This window comes from Cibotium barometz, chromosome 2 (assembly GCF_041138505.1).
Source record: "Cibotium barometz isolate CiBa-2024 chromosome 2, ASM4113850v1, whole genome shotgun sequence".
NCBI classification, from domain to species: Eukaryota; Viridiplantae; Streptophyta; class Polypodiopsida; order Cyatheales; family Cibotiaceae; genus Cibotium; species Cibotium barometz.
The window spans coordinates 22,577,792-22,593,863 of record NC_141047.1 but is presented as its reverse complement, the minus strand read 5'-3'; the positions used below and the strand labels follow the sequence as shown (position 1 = coordinate 22,593,863).

Here is a 16,072-nt window from a genome sequence, read left to right as displayed (position 1 = left end):
TGATGTTTTACCATCCTCTCTCCCAGAATAGAAGACAGTCAAGCTCCAACTGGGGCTGGCTGGCCACTGCCGAGTGCTTCAGACTGTTCATCATGATTTGTCTTTTGAACTGGTACATCAGAGTTGTTCTGCTACAGTGTTGCTCTAGAAGATTCAGAGTTGTTCCTTTTTTCTGAAGGTCTTAACCTTTACTGGTGCTGGCTGGCCGAGCTGTTCATCATGATATGGTTTAGCACAGTTTCTGTTTTGTTGCATTTATCTTCGAAGTTTTAGAGTTTTCCCCCCTTTTTCTGAAGGGTACATCAGTTCGTAGTGTCTCCCCATGGACCTTCCGCATGGGATCTTGTAACCACATTTTTTTTAAATATATTCCACCGTTTTAACTATATAAAAAAATTATGTGCGTGCTAGCGGCTCATTGTCATTAAGTCATTATTATTTTTAGAGTTTAGTTGATTGAGACTCGGTACCTATAATAAATAATAAAAAGGGATTACAAAAACGTTCTGCTTTTTTTTTAAAAGATTGAGCTCAGTACAACACGGCGTTGTACAAGCACAATCGAATTTCTTGCTTATGAGGGGGGGAAGTAGTAAATTGTAATAAAAAATATTACAGAATTCAATAATGGTGTGTATTGACAAGCCCAGTACATTATTCAGCTACATTATTACGCGTACCATCCATGTACATTGAACTTCATAAGTACCACCCAATTAATGGTGTACTCACAAGCGCAAAAATTATTCATGAGTACCATCTACGTTGTACTTCATGGAGATTAACAATTATGTCATTTCATATTCCCCATATGGATGGTAATAATTAATGAGTTTTGGTGGTACTACATTCACCACCTTGGTCAATCCTGCCTTTTTTTGAAAAGAAAATTCACCACCTTGGTTAGGGCCAAACCTATAGAGGTTTCACACTTCAGTCCTACCCGGACAAAAATATTTTTGTAATCCCCTCTTTTTTTTAAACAAATATAGAGTATGCTTTTTAAAAAAACAGACAAACAAACCTCTTGTGACAAGCTATATATTTAGCATGGTCCAATTAGCCATAACAAGTTAAAAAGGCCTATAAGTAAATAAGCCCCCCATTATATATATATAATGTTCCAATCAGGCATAACATGTAAATAAGGGCCAAATGTATCAAAACTAAATACAAAAGGAAAAATGCCACTAGAGCAATGCCCATGATAGTGTTTACACATGTGAGAAGTGGAAACCAACATGCCTAGGATACTTTATTCCACTCGTTCGTGTACTAAGCCATGCCTATTTTGTCATCTAGTATTTTTGGGCTAGTGATTTTTATGGTGCAAGAACCCTTTCATAAATAACGGATCAAAAAACAAGCCTAAGCTTACTCTTTAATGATCCCAAAAGGAGACTTGTTCCTAGTATTGATGCTTGAAATGACCCACTAAATGTAGAGAAAAATTATACAGATGCATATAGTATGGCATGTAAAGAGTGGTATCAAAGGTTTGGTAGTCACATCCTTGGTTAAGTTTATTCAAAATGACTCACTAATCATAAAAATTATTTAGTGAAATTGTGAGATATCACTTATTGTATCCATGTTTTGATATTCTATGTTTGCCCATTCCAAGTGTAAGCTTGGATACAGCCCCTTAATGAGGAGTGTTCCCAGTATTAATGTGTGTGTGTGTGTGTGTGTGTGTGTGTGTGTGTGTGTGTGTGTGTGAGAGAGAGAGAGAGAGAGAGAGAGAGAGAGAGAGAGAGAGAGAGAGAGAGAGAGATCACACGATCATCTTTTTAGGCCAAATATGAGGACCGATCATGAAATCGAATGCCTATAGAAATTTCATAAATGAAAGAAAACCATAATACCTAAAAATGTGTGGATACTCCTCTTAATAATTAAGCAAATCCCTTGATAAAATAATAATTGTAATAGTTTACAAAAGAGATGTATGGATGTCATCACATCCTTCAAGATGTGCTAATTACGATTGCACAAGTGTCTTTCCCAAGGTTTATGATCTCATCTTATGATCCCAAGTCGCAGATAACTACATTATTGCGCTGCAGAGCTGGACAAGGCCTAAGGAGTCGTAGTGGGTATGCCGGGATGACTCGTTTATCCCTCTCCTAATGGTTATCTAGAAGGGCTAGTGCAAGATTACAGTGAGCAATATCAACACCATGACTCTACTTACCTCTACTCCTACCCATTCACACTCACCCTTTCTCTTTCTTAACTAATAGTGGTGTGTACACCCTTGGAAGTTTTGATTCTAGTGCTCTCTTCCCACCAGTATGAGTCACTAGCTTGTCATGGCTTCTATGTAACAACCAAGGCTAAAGGCCCAAGGCTCGAGGCCCAAGGTCCAAGGCTCAAGGTTGTTTTTTGCAAATTCCAAGTTATTTCCTCCCAAGTTATCACAAACTCTAGAAGGGAAGATGTGAAGTCCAAGAAAGAAGAGTAATTGTCTATTGTGGCATCCTTACCGAATCTCCCATTAGCAACTCTACTCCATGGAAGTAGATGCCCAAACTATCAATGACTACCAGCTTGTGCATATATTATGTGATCATCACTCTCTATTTCTTCTTTATACTAATTGAGCAACTTTGAGTTCTTTTTTGTGGTGTTGGAAGCTATGTCAAAGTCTTTTTGTGGTGGTGGAGGCTATCTCAAAGGCTCTTATAGCCACAGACTTATTGACCCATGCATCTCTACGGTTTTGAAATTGTACCAAATTTCTAGGATTATAGTGTAAACCCTTTTGAGTCACCCATTTCCATAATGTGTCAATGCCCATATGTTCATTCCGCTACAAATGACGTTAAAATTGCCTCAAACTTGGTCTTGCCTTGTATCCGCTACATGGTTGGTGATAATTTTGCCCAAAGTAACTATTATTATCTTTAGTAGGCTAATATTTGCTAAGAAAAAGCATTTCACAAAAATGTAGAAAGATGAATTTTACCATTATATTTGAACACACCCTACTATTAATAGTCCCAAGTTACAAAGTAATTACAACCCTTGACTTTTGAGCTATGCTAGCCCTAGATTTGTATTACATAGGTTAACAAGGTGCCAAAGCATGTGTTGGTAGTAGCAAAATCTAGGTATTCTAAAGAAGTTTGCTAAAAAAAATATAATGCTTAATCTCTTGCTCGCAGCCAATGTCTAGCACGCCTTCCATGTTCTCTCCTTGACTTAGGTACGTGTGATGCCAATGTCTCATCTTGCATATAAAACGATGAGAGATAAATTAACTATGCAAACTCTATACAAGGGCACTGAGATTTCTTATGAGAGAGACCTATGCATGGAATGATCTTGTATTCAACTACCCTTTGCATTTGGAGGACCTTGATGGGTAAAGATTTTTGACTCAAGGAGAAGGAGCAAGTAGGAGTTTTAAGAATTTACTTTTTAATTCTTTTAGTATCCATCTAAGTAGTCACAATGAGGTGTAGCATTGTTAATGACTACATAGGTTAACATGGTTTCACCCGCCCAACCTATCGTAAGACGCTTTGCCACCATCTTACCCACTCCAATGGCCACTTATCTTTTGTAAGATGGTGTTGGAACATATAAAGCGGCCTTACCTTGTGCTTAATTTCATATAGGGATCTTTGACTCAAGGAGAAGGAGCAAGTAGGAGTTTTAGTGTTTGAGTTTAAATAATCTACTTTTTAATTCTTTTAGTATCCATCCATGTAGTCACAATGATGTGTAGCATTGTTAATCACTTCGTAGGTTAACATGGTTTCACATGCCCAACCTATTGTAAGGCACTTTGCCACCATCTTGCCCACTCCAAAACGGACACTTATCTTTTGTAAGATGGTGTCAGAACATATAAAACGGCCTTACCTTATGCTTAATATCAAACAGGGAATGTCTAAGAACTTCATATATATACTTGCTTAAGAGTAGTAATAGAGGCCATACCATTTTTGAGTTTGGCCGGTGTAAAAACTAATCACTTGTATACAAGTCATTTTTGACAATAAGCAATACATAATCATTCCCTTGCAATACTTTACTTGTGAGCTCTTCTTTTCCCTCTTCTTGCTTGCATGTATGCCTTTACATCTTGCATGTTTGGTGGATGCTTGCTAGATAAGATTGATCCCTTGCCTTTTGTGAGAGAGAAGCATCACAAAGGAGCATCTCTTTTTGCCTCCATCTAGGCAAAGAGATCTCTACCTTCACCCTATCGATAAGGAGATTTTCGGTGTGTGACAATGGAGTGAGGATGCAACGAATGAGCAAGCACACCAACATAGGGAAGCTGCATTTGTGGTTCTAAGGAAAGACCCAAGAGGCTAATATAAGCTCTTGACTTGAATAAGAATGAATCATTAACAAGAGGGAAAATAAGAAAACGGTTCAAAGTTCTAAGATAATGCATGTGTGGGCTACCAAAGAAAACAACTTAATACAAATGGATAGGATAAGTGTGAACGGTTCACACCTGTCCAAACTATAACTTACTTATGCTTTATTCTAGTTCTCTACTCTAAGTTCTATCAAATAAAATCCTAACTTCACATTATCAGACCTACCTATTATCATGGGCGTGAACACACTTGCCCATCTTAAATGGATAGATCCAGACAATTTTTGGTCAAGCATTTTGGTTTTGAGCCTTTGTTATTAAACCCATCTTTACTTAATGTAGAATATTATTCCACCTTATTGGGTTGGCCATTTCCATAATATATCAATGCTCATATGTTCGTTCCACCATCAAATGACCTCGAAATTGACTCAAATTTAGCCTTTGACTTTTTCTTGCACCCACTATATGGTCCATGATAATTTTTCCCAAACTCAATATTTTTGGGAACTATTATTTTTCAGTAAGCTAATATTTTCTTTTTAAAAAAGCATTTCAAAGGTAATGTAGAGAGAGAAATTTCACCATTTGAGCACACCCTTTGATTTGTAGTCCCAAGTTACAAACTTTCCAAAAAGACTAATTACATTCCTTCACTTATGAGTTATGGCCAACCCGTTAAATGGGTTAACAAAGTGCCAAAGAAGCATGTATCATGATAAAAACAAAATCTAGGTATTCTAAAGAAATTTGCTAAAAAAGTATAATCCTTAATCTCTCACATCCAATGGAGCACGTCTTGCATGTTCTTTCATTGACTTATATAAATGTGATGCCAAAACTATCAAAGGGTCATTAGTGCTATTTGGAATTTAAATATCTCCTTATCTACTTGTTTTGGTCCACAAATTTCATTTGGACAAAAAGAACAAGTAGATGTTGTATTTAAATTGCAAATATCACTAACATCCATTTGATAGTTTTGAGGTTATTTATGGAAAAGTGTACACTTGTAGTTAATGGGTTGTATTATTGCTTTGTAAACTAAAGAAAAGCCTTTGGCATGGCTCTGATGGTGCTTGCCTAGTAGAACATGAAGACTCTTACCACTAGGCTAACTCCCTTACTCCTATAAAGTCACAATGTGAATTTCTTTGAGAAATTCCAATTTGGTAGTGATTATATGGTTGGTTGGTTGATTGGAATGTGGAATTAGAGTTTTTCTAATGTTTCTTTTTTGCCATGAATCACACAGTTGAGCTTTTTTAAGTCCATCCTAAACATTAGTTCACATGAAGTGTAGAGAATGATCTCAAAATGTATGCATCCAACTTGTGCATACACACAATAAATTATATAAAAAGTCGAATTGCATCCATAGAGTGCATACAAATATAATTGACACTTTTACATTTTACATCCATTGGATATAATCTTTGCAATTAAAGGCACAAGTTAAATGCATAGAATCCATACTAGTCCAAGGAATGTTAGTTAACTTGACAAATTACCATGAATGCTCTTGTACAATGCCCTTACTTGCACTAATACCAAGAAAGTAAATCTTCTTTTGTATCGTGCCAAATGTAGGTCTATTGAAGCTTGGAGATATCATTGATCCTTGTTGGTTAGATTTAGTTTTATGACTTTGGTGTAAAAAAATGGAATCACACTTATTTATTTATTCTTGAAAAAAATACATTTCCTTATAATGCCACCCTTCTTACTTTTATGCTTGAGTCACTTCTAGAACAAGAGAGAAAGCTCACTAAGCCAAGGGGGAAAAAATAGGTCACAAATGTAAAATCTCCCTACCTTACATTAAAGAAGTAACAAAACTTACATGTATAGAATGAATGTATTAAAATCTACAAAAGTATTTGAAAAATAAAAAAGGCACATAAGTAAATGTATAAAATGATCTCTAATAACTAAGTAGCAAATGTATAGAATGCCCTCTAATAAAGCCTTTGTCTTACTAGAGATTTTAAGCATAAAACGGGACTTAAAATAGAGAAATCAGTATCATTTAGATGCAAAGTATCTAATGTGTATTTAAACTACTCTCAATCTGGATACAGGATACCTATCGAAAGCATCCTATACAAATTGGACATCATATATCTAGATTAGATCAACTTATCCATATTACATTTAAACAATAATAAAATTCAATATATGATATCCAAATACACATAAACTGGACACAATTTGAATGCATGCTAATAGTGTGTATCCAAGTGAGAGAAATGTTGTTCATACACATGATCTAAATTCTGTTTAAACTATACACAACTATGTATTCTTGAGAAATTAAAGACACCAATATATACATCACTGGCTTCAAGGAGTGCCTATGCTTTGATTACAATCTAGCACAACCACTGAGTGCCTATGCTTTGATCACAACCTTAGCACAATCCACTGAGGAAGGTTTTCCTCCTACAAGCTCAAAAGGCCCATACCTTCATTACATTCTAGCACAACCACTGAAGCAGGCTTGCTCACTACAAGGGCTCAAATGGCTTCTGGACATGACTTGTGTTGTTGAGGCCACATCTTGCTAACTTTTTAAAGAAATGTTTCATATGAAATCAATCCAATGGGAGAGAGGTCCACTGAATGTAAGCAGAAATGCTTGATATGAAATCAATCCAAAGTGAGAGAGGTGTACTGAATGTAGGCTGCCCTGTAGACTTTGCTATACTGTTTCTTCAAAGCACGAACCCGGATTCTTTTTTTTAAGAACCAACAGGATACACCAACTTGATCCAACATTTTTGAGAGCCAAGAAGATACACCAACTTGACCCAGCACACTCACCCAAACCAATGCTCTTACCTAATCTTCTCTTTTTGTTTCCTTATCATCCCACAAAAAGAAGGCTCCCAATGTAATATTGTTATCACTATCAAAGTGCTTTGAACAATGTAAAATTTGGTAGGTGACTAAATCAAGAAATGTATCTAAGAGAAGATGGCCATTGCATCAATTTGAGTCTGTTATGTTTTAACTTTGCTGACCAGATTTGGGATTTTGAGAGAGGAAGAGAAACTAAGATTACTTATACACCAAGATGTAAAAATATTGTAGCTTGTCATTTCCTAACATAATGTTTTGCCATGGGTGGCATATAACATTATGCCATACCATGGATGATACATATTTTTTAGTAAGGCACTAACCATTATATGTGGCCCTATGGGTCAACAAACTTATTTATCATGGTAAAACAATGAGTACCAATGTACACTAATTTGGCCTACAACGAAGACCCATTGCTATTACCTTGCTTTACATTTGTTTCCTTCAGAGAAGTGGCCACAGCAAGGAGGGTGACAGCAAAAAAATAGAAAGGGTGGACATAGTGTGAGGGAGACGAAATAGTTAACATACAATCACACCCACACAAATGTATGTATATATGCATATGTGTAGCCCCAACTTTTAAAAAGCCAAAGTGTGTTGACTACATGAAAATTTACTCACAAAGCTTCAGATAAAAGCTCCATCATGTACAGCATAGACTACATGCTATGACATCCCCACTGGTGATTGCTTACAGTTTATCCTTGTCATTTTGATTTCCTCACTCAATGTGTTGCTACCAAATACTTCCAAGCTACCTGACCATTGATATCAAATACTAGATAAGTGTCCCTTGGCTGCAAAGACTTCACTTTTGTTCTTGGCTCAAGATCAACCCTTTGACAAGCTGAGAGAGGGGTTTAGCAAATTAACCATAGTAGCCAAGCAGGGGAAGCACTTATTGAGTTAGTCATTTACTTAGAGAGCACAATTTCCTGTTTTGGCAGCAACGATGTCGCCTCAAACGACCATGATAAGTTCATTGGCATGCCAACCCTTTCCCTTCCTGCCTCCCATTACACATTATAAAGAGTGAGTGCAGACATGTAGAGAGGCCAATTATACATCACCCACTACCATTTTACATTGTTGTTCTTTTGTTTGATGCTGGTTGTTTCTATGTCCTTGCAAAGGTTGAACCCCAGCTTTTTGGGGGTATTTTTAGGGGGGCACTACCTGCCATCCTTACATATGAGACTTAATTGCTTATCTATCCCCCACAAGAATTCACAAAACCAAAAAAGAAGACAAGAATCCTGGTTTTGGCTAGCTACTAACCAAGGAATTGATCCTTGCATTCAATCGAGGAATGCTTTTGCAAAAATTGTGTACCAACTTTACAGTCTTGCTTCAAGACTGCAATATTGTACACTCAGAAAGGAAGTCGGAACCCACATATATCTATCGAGGTAGTCACAGTCCTACCAATTCGGTGCCTACATCCTACATGTACAAAGAATGCTGTGATATTTTGAAGATCGCCTCCTGTTGCTATAGAGCACAAATAAGAAGAACAATGATCAGAAGCATCCCTGCAGGATTGGTTTGACGTTTTGTTGAAAAGCTACCATACACACTGCCAGAGGGGGATAGTGCACTGTTTCACATAAATTGCATTATTAGTACATGCCTTTGCTTACTTATTGGCATTGTTGTAATGAGTTGCATTTATATCTTCCTTGTTTGACATAATGAGATCAGAATCAAAGAGACATCAGAGGGATTCAGTGACTTACTCTGACAGAAAAGTGCAAGAGCCATAACCTGTAAATTCAATCAGAACAGAAGTATATCAATTAAAGGCAAGGTCTTGAACAAAGCCCATTGCAAAACTCGAGAAATTGAATTCAAAGATGGGAGTACCATGACTGACATGCTCATAAACTTTCTGGCTGAATGAGTCTATGTGGCTGTGCTGGATGCGGCCTGTGTGTGTGGTGTGGTATGGTGTGGTTGGGGGAGGGGGAGGGGGAGGGGGTGTACTTCACAATAGGCATATACAACAAAATGGGTTGGTCCACTTTGTAAGGTGTCAGCTTCAAAGAAATCTTGTGTAGATGAAGAGAAGTCAAATCATCAAAGCTTCGAAACAGTATAACACACATAGTTGAGAGCTGAATTAGGCCACCTTCCAACAGATTGATTAATGATCAACTCATGAGATTAACACTATTTGTGGAGCCCATGATCATGAGAACACTAACAGTTGCTGGCATTTAAAATGCTTCAGCCGATTGCATGGCTTGAAGGCTGGTTTGGTAAACCATGTCTTCCTTGTTGTGAAATAAGACACATGACCATTTCTTGCTGCTGGCAAGGCTGAGTTCATGTTGATATTGAAAGAGGGTCAATTAAGTGCATGCCGATTATATTCTGGAGGATCATCCAAACAGAGGGGACTCTCTATGATAAAAGCTGTGTTTCAAAGATTTGGAATAAGGCAACACAGCTATTATTTGGGATAAATAAATAAAAATTTTGTAAGGGGGCGCAACATACTACAACAAACACGGTCTTTAAGTCCTAATGGGACCTCTACCCTGCTTAGAACAAGGTCATGCATACACAAGCCAAACATGTGCTTTCTCATCCCTTGATCTGACACCCGAGAGGAGTTCCAATGGCCATTGTCATGACAACATGTTGCAGGTAGAATTGACCTCACATGGGGAGCTTGTGGGGACCTTATATAGCACACATATACAGAAGTGTCACCTCTCAACATCGGCAACAAACATGCGGTTACACATAACCACACAAAAGATGAAAGGATCTTACTTGGATCTGTAGTCGTGATCATGGCCGATCCTCCAAAGTTGCAGGCAGCACTGTTGTCCCCACTCCTCTGATAATAGCTATTGTAAGCATAGGAAGCATGGTTAAGGTAAGTATTGGGGATATAACAAGGCTGACCCTGTTGAATAGGACCACAGTCTGCATTTCCATCCCCACATGCATAATTCAGGCCTGCCTCCAGGCTATCATTGCTTGCTGAAGGAGAAGCCACACACCATGTAGCCCCAGTGCCATTGAAACTCTGCGGAGTCCCATTCTGAGACCCTTGTATGTCAAGGTAATAAATACTCGTCCCGTCCACATTGAAAACACCCCAGTTGCGCTCTGACTCCTTCCCCGTCTTCTCATCCTCATCAAAAAGAGAGAAAATGTATGCATTGAGAGGTTGCCCAGGCTTGTGTGGTGTCCCTGTGTTGTTCTGCACAAGCATCAGAAGGTTGTTGTTGTAAGTGGCTGCATTTTGCACATTGGCTGCTGACTCGTCCACATCTCCTTTTGTTGGCCACCCAGTCTCACTTATCAGCACGCTGAGCTCATCATGCCCCATGGCTTCCAAGGCAAAATAAACCGCATCCACTTGAGCAGCTAGCAAACTCGAGTATGAGAGATTTGTGGTTGGATCGAGCACTAAATCCTTGGGCTCAAATAAAGCATAATCAAGTGCTATATCTTGGGAATCTGCCTCATAAGCATGGTAAGGGTACGCGTTCACCATGTAAAAGGATCCAATCGCCTTGAGGTAGTCAAGTATAGGCTTTATATAAGAAGCGGCTATGCTGTCATTGAAAGCCCCTGTAGATGGTGGAAATGAGGTTTGCAGAACCGCCATTGAGTTAGCAGTAGTGACCTTGATTTGGCTGGCTAGGTTAGCTTTTGTTAGTCCTGTATGTATGTTCATCATTGCCGGCAAAACTGCTGAGGCAAACTGAGGCATCGATGTGACTACCTCTACACCTACTGTTACCACAGAGATTTGTGTGGTTTGGGTGTGTGGAAGCAAGAAGCTGTTCACCCAATTATCGGCTTGCTGCTCTGTTTGAAAGTTGGTGAGCTCTTCATTTGGGATGGTGATGATGAGGTCTATGTTGGTGCTTGCAAATGCACTGATGACGGACGTGTCGTAGTCATAGATCCTGACTTTGGTAATGGATTCTTTAGCTAAGAATTGAGCTACTGACTGTGCAGATGGTAGGTTGTCACCTTTGCGGCCATAGCAGAAACCAATACTCCCAGCATGCACCAGACCTGCCGGCCAGTCTCGAGCAATAGCAGGATAAAAGGGGGGAAACAAGACAAGGAAAAGAAAACCAAGTAAAGAGTTAGATTGTTAAGCACATGTGGTTGGGTGTGTGTGGGTTAATGCTATTGAATTAGCATGTGTGACTATGCCGTACAGGTGAAGGAGAAGACGAAATCACCCACGGCCAATTCTCAAGCTGGGGGGCAGAGAGGAAGAAGGAAATCAGCACTGGAGATTGTGCTGCATGTAGCTCTGTGTGTGTGTGTGTGTGTGTGTGTGTGAGAGAGAGAGAGAGAGAGAGAGAGAGAGAGAGAAAGAAATTACCAGGTGCCAGAGCAAGCAAGTTCAGCAACAAGAAGCGCACATGAGACTCCATTGCAAAAAGCGCTCTCTCTCTCTCTCTCTCTCTCTCTCTCTCTCTCTCTCGCGGTAAGCTTTGGTGGGTGCCTCACACGTGTGGGCTGTGATGTGACACGTGCGAGAGAGAGCATGTGTGTGTGTGTGTGTGTGTGTGTGTGTGTGTGAGAAAGAGAGAGAGACAGAGAGAGGTGAGAAAGAGAGAAAGAAAGGTTTACCTGGGACAAGAGAAAGTAGCACATTCAGCAACAAGAAGATGGTAGATACCTCCATAAGCTCTCTCTCTCTCTCTCTCTCTCACAGTTGCTTCAACACACTCATTGTAATTGCATTTGCTCTCTCTCTCTCTCTCTCTCTCTCTCTCTCTCTCTCTCTCTAAGTGTTCGCAGTTGCATCAACCCACCCTATAGAAATGCATTTGCTGTCTCTATCTCTCCCCCCTTGTAGTTGAGCTATGGCTTACTGCACACTGAACAGTCTCTCTCACTCGCTCTCTCACTACCCACAACTGATAACAAAGGCTACCGAACACAAAGGCTCACACACAACCGTCCTCATCATGATTTTTCAAAATCTAGAGGTAGAAACATCAACATCATCAAGGTTTCTCTCTCTCTTTATGGTCTTTCTCTCTCTAAAACAAGGACCTTAGGCAGGGGCGAGAGATGGGTATCTGGCGCTGTCTTGATGGGTCTCGTCTGATCCTTGTCAGCAGCACCAAGGTCTGTGTGGATCTCCAGCTCACAGCGCACAGCAAGCAAGCAAGAGCAGAATTGCAGACGGAAAGAGAGAAAAGGGAGAAAAGGGGCCAGAATGGAAAGAGAGGGGAAGAGAGAGAGAGAGGGGGTGGGAGAGAGAAGGAGACGAAGGCTCCAGCATTCCGCACAGGATCATCATAGGCAAGCATTTAAAATTTTATTTATAAGCCCCTTTCCCTTTATTTTATCCCACCTTTTCTTTACTCAACCTTTCCTTTCCTGTATGCTTTCAAGATTGAATGCTTATTTTATGCTTAGCTAAGGGGCATTTTATTTGAACCTCCTTCAATTATTAGTCCCAAAAAGGCTTCTAGGTGACCTATACATTTCATTTGAAAGGCTCACCAAATCCATCCACTTTTTCAGTGTGAGTTCTTAAAGGGTCTATCATTAATTTTCAAAACCCTAACCCTAGGCCATTATTCCTTTTTGAGAAAGGTAAACCACCTTCAAATTTGGAAGCTATAGGGTATTATCCCTCTTTGAGAAAGGTTAACCTCTAATTGTGAAAGGTAAAACCTTAGCTCAAAGGTACAACAAAATACAAATTTGAGGCCAGCCTTTTTGGTACTATTGAAGGAGGTTCAAATAAAACTACACTTTAGCTAAGCTTAATCAAACAAGCATTAAATCTTGAAAGCATATTGAAGGGTGTACTAGGAAAATTAGCATTCTTATCAAATGAAGTGACCATGGACAGACATGTCACATGAGGTTAGATGGGCAACACTGCACATATACTCCACCTCTCTCCAAATAAGTTGGAGCTTACGTATGATAGAACGCATAAAGTGTGGTTGTAGATGCTAACTGTTTAAAAATATCATGCATAAAAATTGCTTCATTTTTTGAGATTGCTTGGTAAAAATTTCCATTAAGGGGAGATAAAACTATTTTTCCAACATTGCTTAGTTTCCCCGGCCACAATCAATGTGAAGCCTCAATTTCATTACTTAATCATTTATAAGAACTTCCTTCATTACACCTTCTAGCTATCTTAAAATTGAGAAGTTATGTGAGGAGCATGGATTACTTCAAAAGGCATGCTGTACTCACACACAAACACACACACACACACCCAAACATGACGTGCAGATGTGTACATACACACACATGTGTATATATAGATATATTTATATTCAAAAGGCATGCTGTACTCACACACAAACACACACACACACACCCAAACATGACGTGCAGATGTGTATATACACACACATGTGTATATATAGATATATTTATATCTTACATATATATAAATAATCATATATATATTTATTTAATATTCATGGCTAAATTGTAGACCCTCCATTTTGGGAAGGCCAAGCAACAGCTTCTCTAATTATCGAACTGTTAGAGAGCACTGGTGTTTTACGGTATATATACAAACTTTCTTTTTATGTAGCTTTCGTGTTTTGTTTGATTAATTTATATTTTTATTGAAACATTCGTTTGCAAACAGGGAATATCTTCACTTTTTAGAACCCAAATTATTGTTGGGTTTGTATGGTCGAGCTAATTACGACGAGAGCTTTGGGCTCCTAGGAATTTACAATCTACGATTGTGGAAGGTTGCAGATCAGCTTCATGTACGTGTAATGTTTGTGGATTATGAAAATCCTGATAAGTTAGATTTTCGGTGCATAGGCACCGGACAATACATAATTTTTCGATTTGTTGTTTACAAGCCTGTTCAAACGCCGTTCGCCTCAAATATTGATCCACCAAATGAGTTTTGTAAGCTTTTATATTTATCCAACTTTTTTCTAAGAGTTATATTTTCAATGCTAATATTTTTTATGGCATACATTTTGCTAGATGGAGGCGCGGGATATAGGCTACCAAGGAGAGAGAATCCTATTGTCTGAAGATTGTTTTGAGGTTGTGTTCATGTGTGTTAAGATACTCATCATTTTATGGGTTTGTGATGCTAGAAGCTTCTATATGGATATATATGGCAATCACGATGTTTTTATATATTAGTTTGGCAAGTTGAGGGCGATGTATACATATATGTATGAGTGTGACCAGTATCTATGGATATTATGGGTACGTGCGCATACACAGACACATATTTACATGTGTGATGTGACATGCACACATGCATTCATAGGCGCGCACACACTTACACATATCTTCCAATTGTGGCATGTATGGTTTCAATGGATTTCACATACATGTACTTATACGTACATGTACATACATACGTACATCTTTATGCGTGTTTGTGTGTAACTCAATGTGCCTAGCTTCTAAAAGGAAAGGAAGAGTGATTTTACACATATATCTTTTGCATGTACCTAAATGCAAAATGCTTCCTTGCCCGTTGGAGACGGGTCGCGACACTAGTTCATTTAAAAGGCTCACCAAATCCATCCACTTTTTCAATGTGAGTTCTTAAAAGGGTCTATCATTAATTTTCAAAACCCTAACCCTAGGCCATTATCCCTTTTTGAGAAAGGTAAACCACCTTCAAATTTGGAAGCTACAAGGTATTATCCCTCTTCGAGAAAGGTCAACCTCTAATTGTGAAAAGTAAAACCTTATCTCAAAGGTACAACAAAATACAAATTTGAGGCCAGCCTTTTTGGTACTATTGAAGGAGGTTCAAATAAAACGACACTTTAGCTAAGCTTAATCAAATAAGCATTAAATCTTGAAAGCATATTGAAGGGTGTACTATGAAAATTAACATTCTTATCAAATGAAGTGACCATGGACAGACATGTCACATGAGGTTAGATGGCTGCACATATACTCCACCTCTCTCCAAATAAGTTGGGGCTTACGTATGATAGAACGCATAAAGTGTGGTTGTAGATGCTAACTATTTAAAAATATCATGCATAAAAATTGCTTCATTTTTTGAGGTTGCTTGTGATTCTAAGAAGTAAAAAATTTCCATTAAGGGGAGAGAAAACTATTTTTCCAACATTGCTTAGTTCCCTCGGCCACAATCAATGTGAAGCCTCAATTTCATTACTTAATCATTTATAAGAACTTCCTTTATTACACCTTCTAGCTATCTTAAAATTGAGAAGTTATGTGAGGAGCATGGATTACTTCAAAAGACATGCTAGCTTTCATAATCCATGGAGACCCTTATAGTCTTCACAAGAGTAAGTGTGCATGGTCATAAACATCAGCATAAGGATGTAGAAATACTATTTAATTCTTCCATTTTCTAAAGGTAAACTTTTAATGTACTTCAATGTTTCATTACATGTGATTCTAAATTATATTCCCATTCAAAAAGAAAAAGCTGCATGTACAAGATGTAAAGCTGAAGTTTCCGTTTGTTTCAAAATGGGAAGTTACATTCTTACTCTACCTTTGGATTTGAAAAATTAAAAGATAAGGGAGCTTCACCTTCTTTTTTGCATTGGCATGTGCCACCAAGAGGAAACAAGGGGGTTTTGTTCTTTTTTTATAAATATTGAAATAGTGATGTGCATTACCAAATCAAGGGAGGGGTTGGGAAGCTTTTCTTTTGCTTTTGTGGAAAATGATGGGGGAATAGACAACATGCTATATCATAAGCCATCAATACCTATGTGCATTGAGCCACTACTTTTTTTGCTTTACCTCATATTACACATCTTAAACAACCAATTTGCAAAGTGGAAGCTCATTTAAACAATAGAGGAAAGATAATATCTACAACATGGAAACAAGAGACTTGTGATGGATTATATAGGAGTATTACAAAGGGTA

General features: G+C 38.4%; 1 protein-coding gene across 2 annotated transcripts; it reads right to left on the bottom strand.

Moving 5' to 3' along the window:
• Nucleotides 1–7,380: 7,380 nt before the first annotated feature.
• LOC147640820 (glucan endo-1,3-beta-glucosidase 13-like) lies at nt 7,381–12,479 on the bottom strand. Of its 2 annotated transcripts, none has more exons than XM_086815778.1 (4): nt 11,819–12,479; nt 9,986–11,248; nt 8,944–8,971; nt 7,381–8,804 (listed from the first exon to the last, which is right to left on the bottom strand). In XM_086815778.1, exons 1-4 carry the CDS (start codon nt 11,871–11,873, stop codon nt 8,699–8,701), a joined length of 1,452 nt encoding a protein of 483 aa, XP_086671904.1. In that variant the 5' UTR covers nt 11,874–12,479; the 3' UTR covers nt 7,381–8,698. The 2 variants fall into 2 exon arrangements, with proteins under 2 accessions (XP_086671904.1, XP_086671911.1); XM_086815785.1 differs by lacking the exon at nt 11,819–12,479 and adding an exon at nt 11,568–11,761.
• Between the last annotated feature and the right edge of the window lie 3,593 nt (nt 12,480–16,072).

Bases quoted from the DNA above. Each gene is read 5' to 3' on its own strand.
- LOC147640820 (XM_086815778.1), bottom strand. From the start codon at position 11,873: ATGGAGGTATCTACCATCTTCTTGTTGCTGAATGTGCTACTTTCTCTT. The intron at 11,249-11,818 runs GTAAACCTTTCT...ACTGGCCGGCAG, and splicing joins GCTACTTTCTCTTGTCCCAG to GTCTGGTGCATGCTGGGAGT. The intron at 8,972-9,985 runs GTAAGATCCTTT...TTGAATTTACAG, and splicing joins GATCACGACTACAGATCCAA to GTTATGGCTCTTGCACTTTT.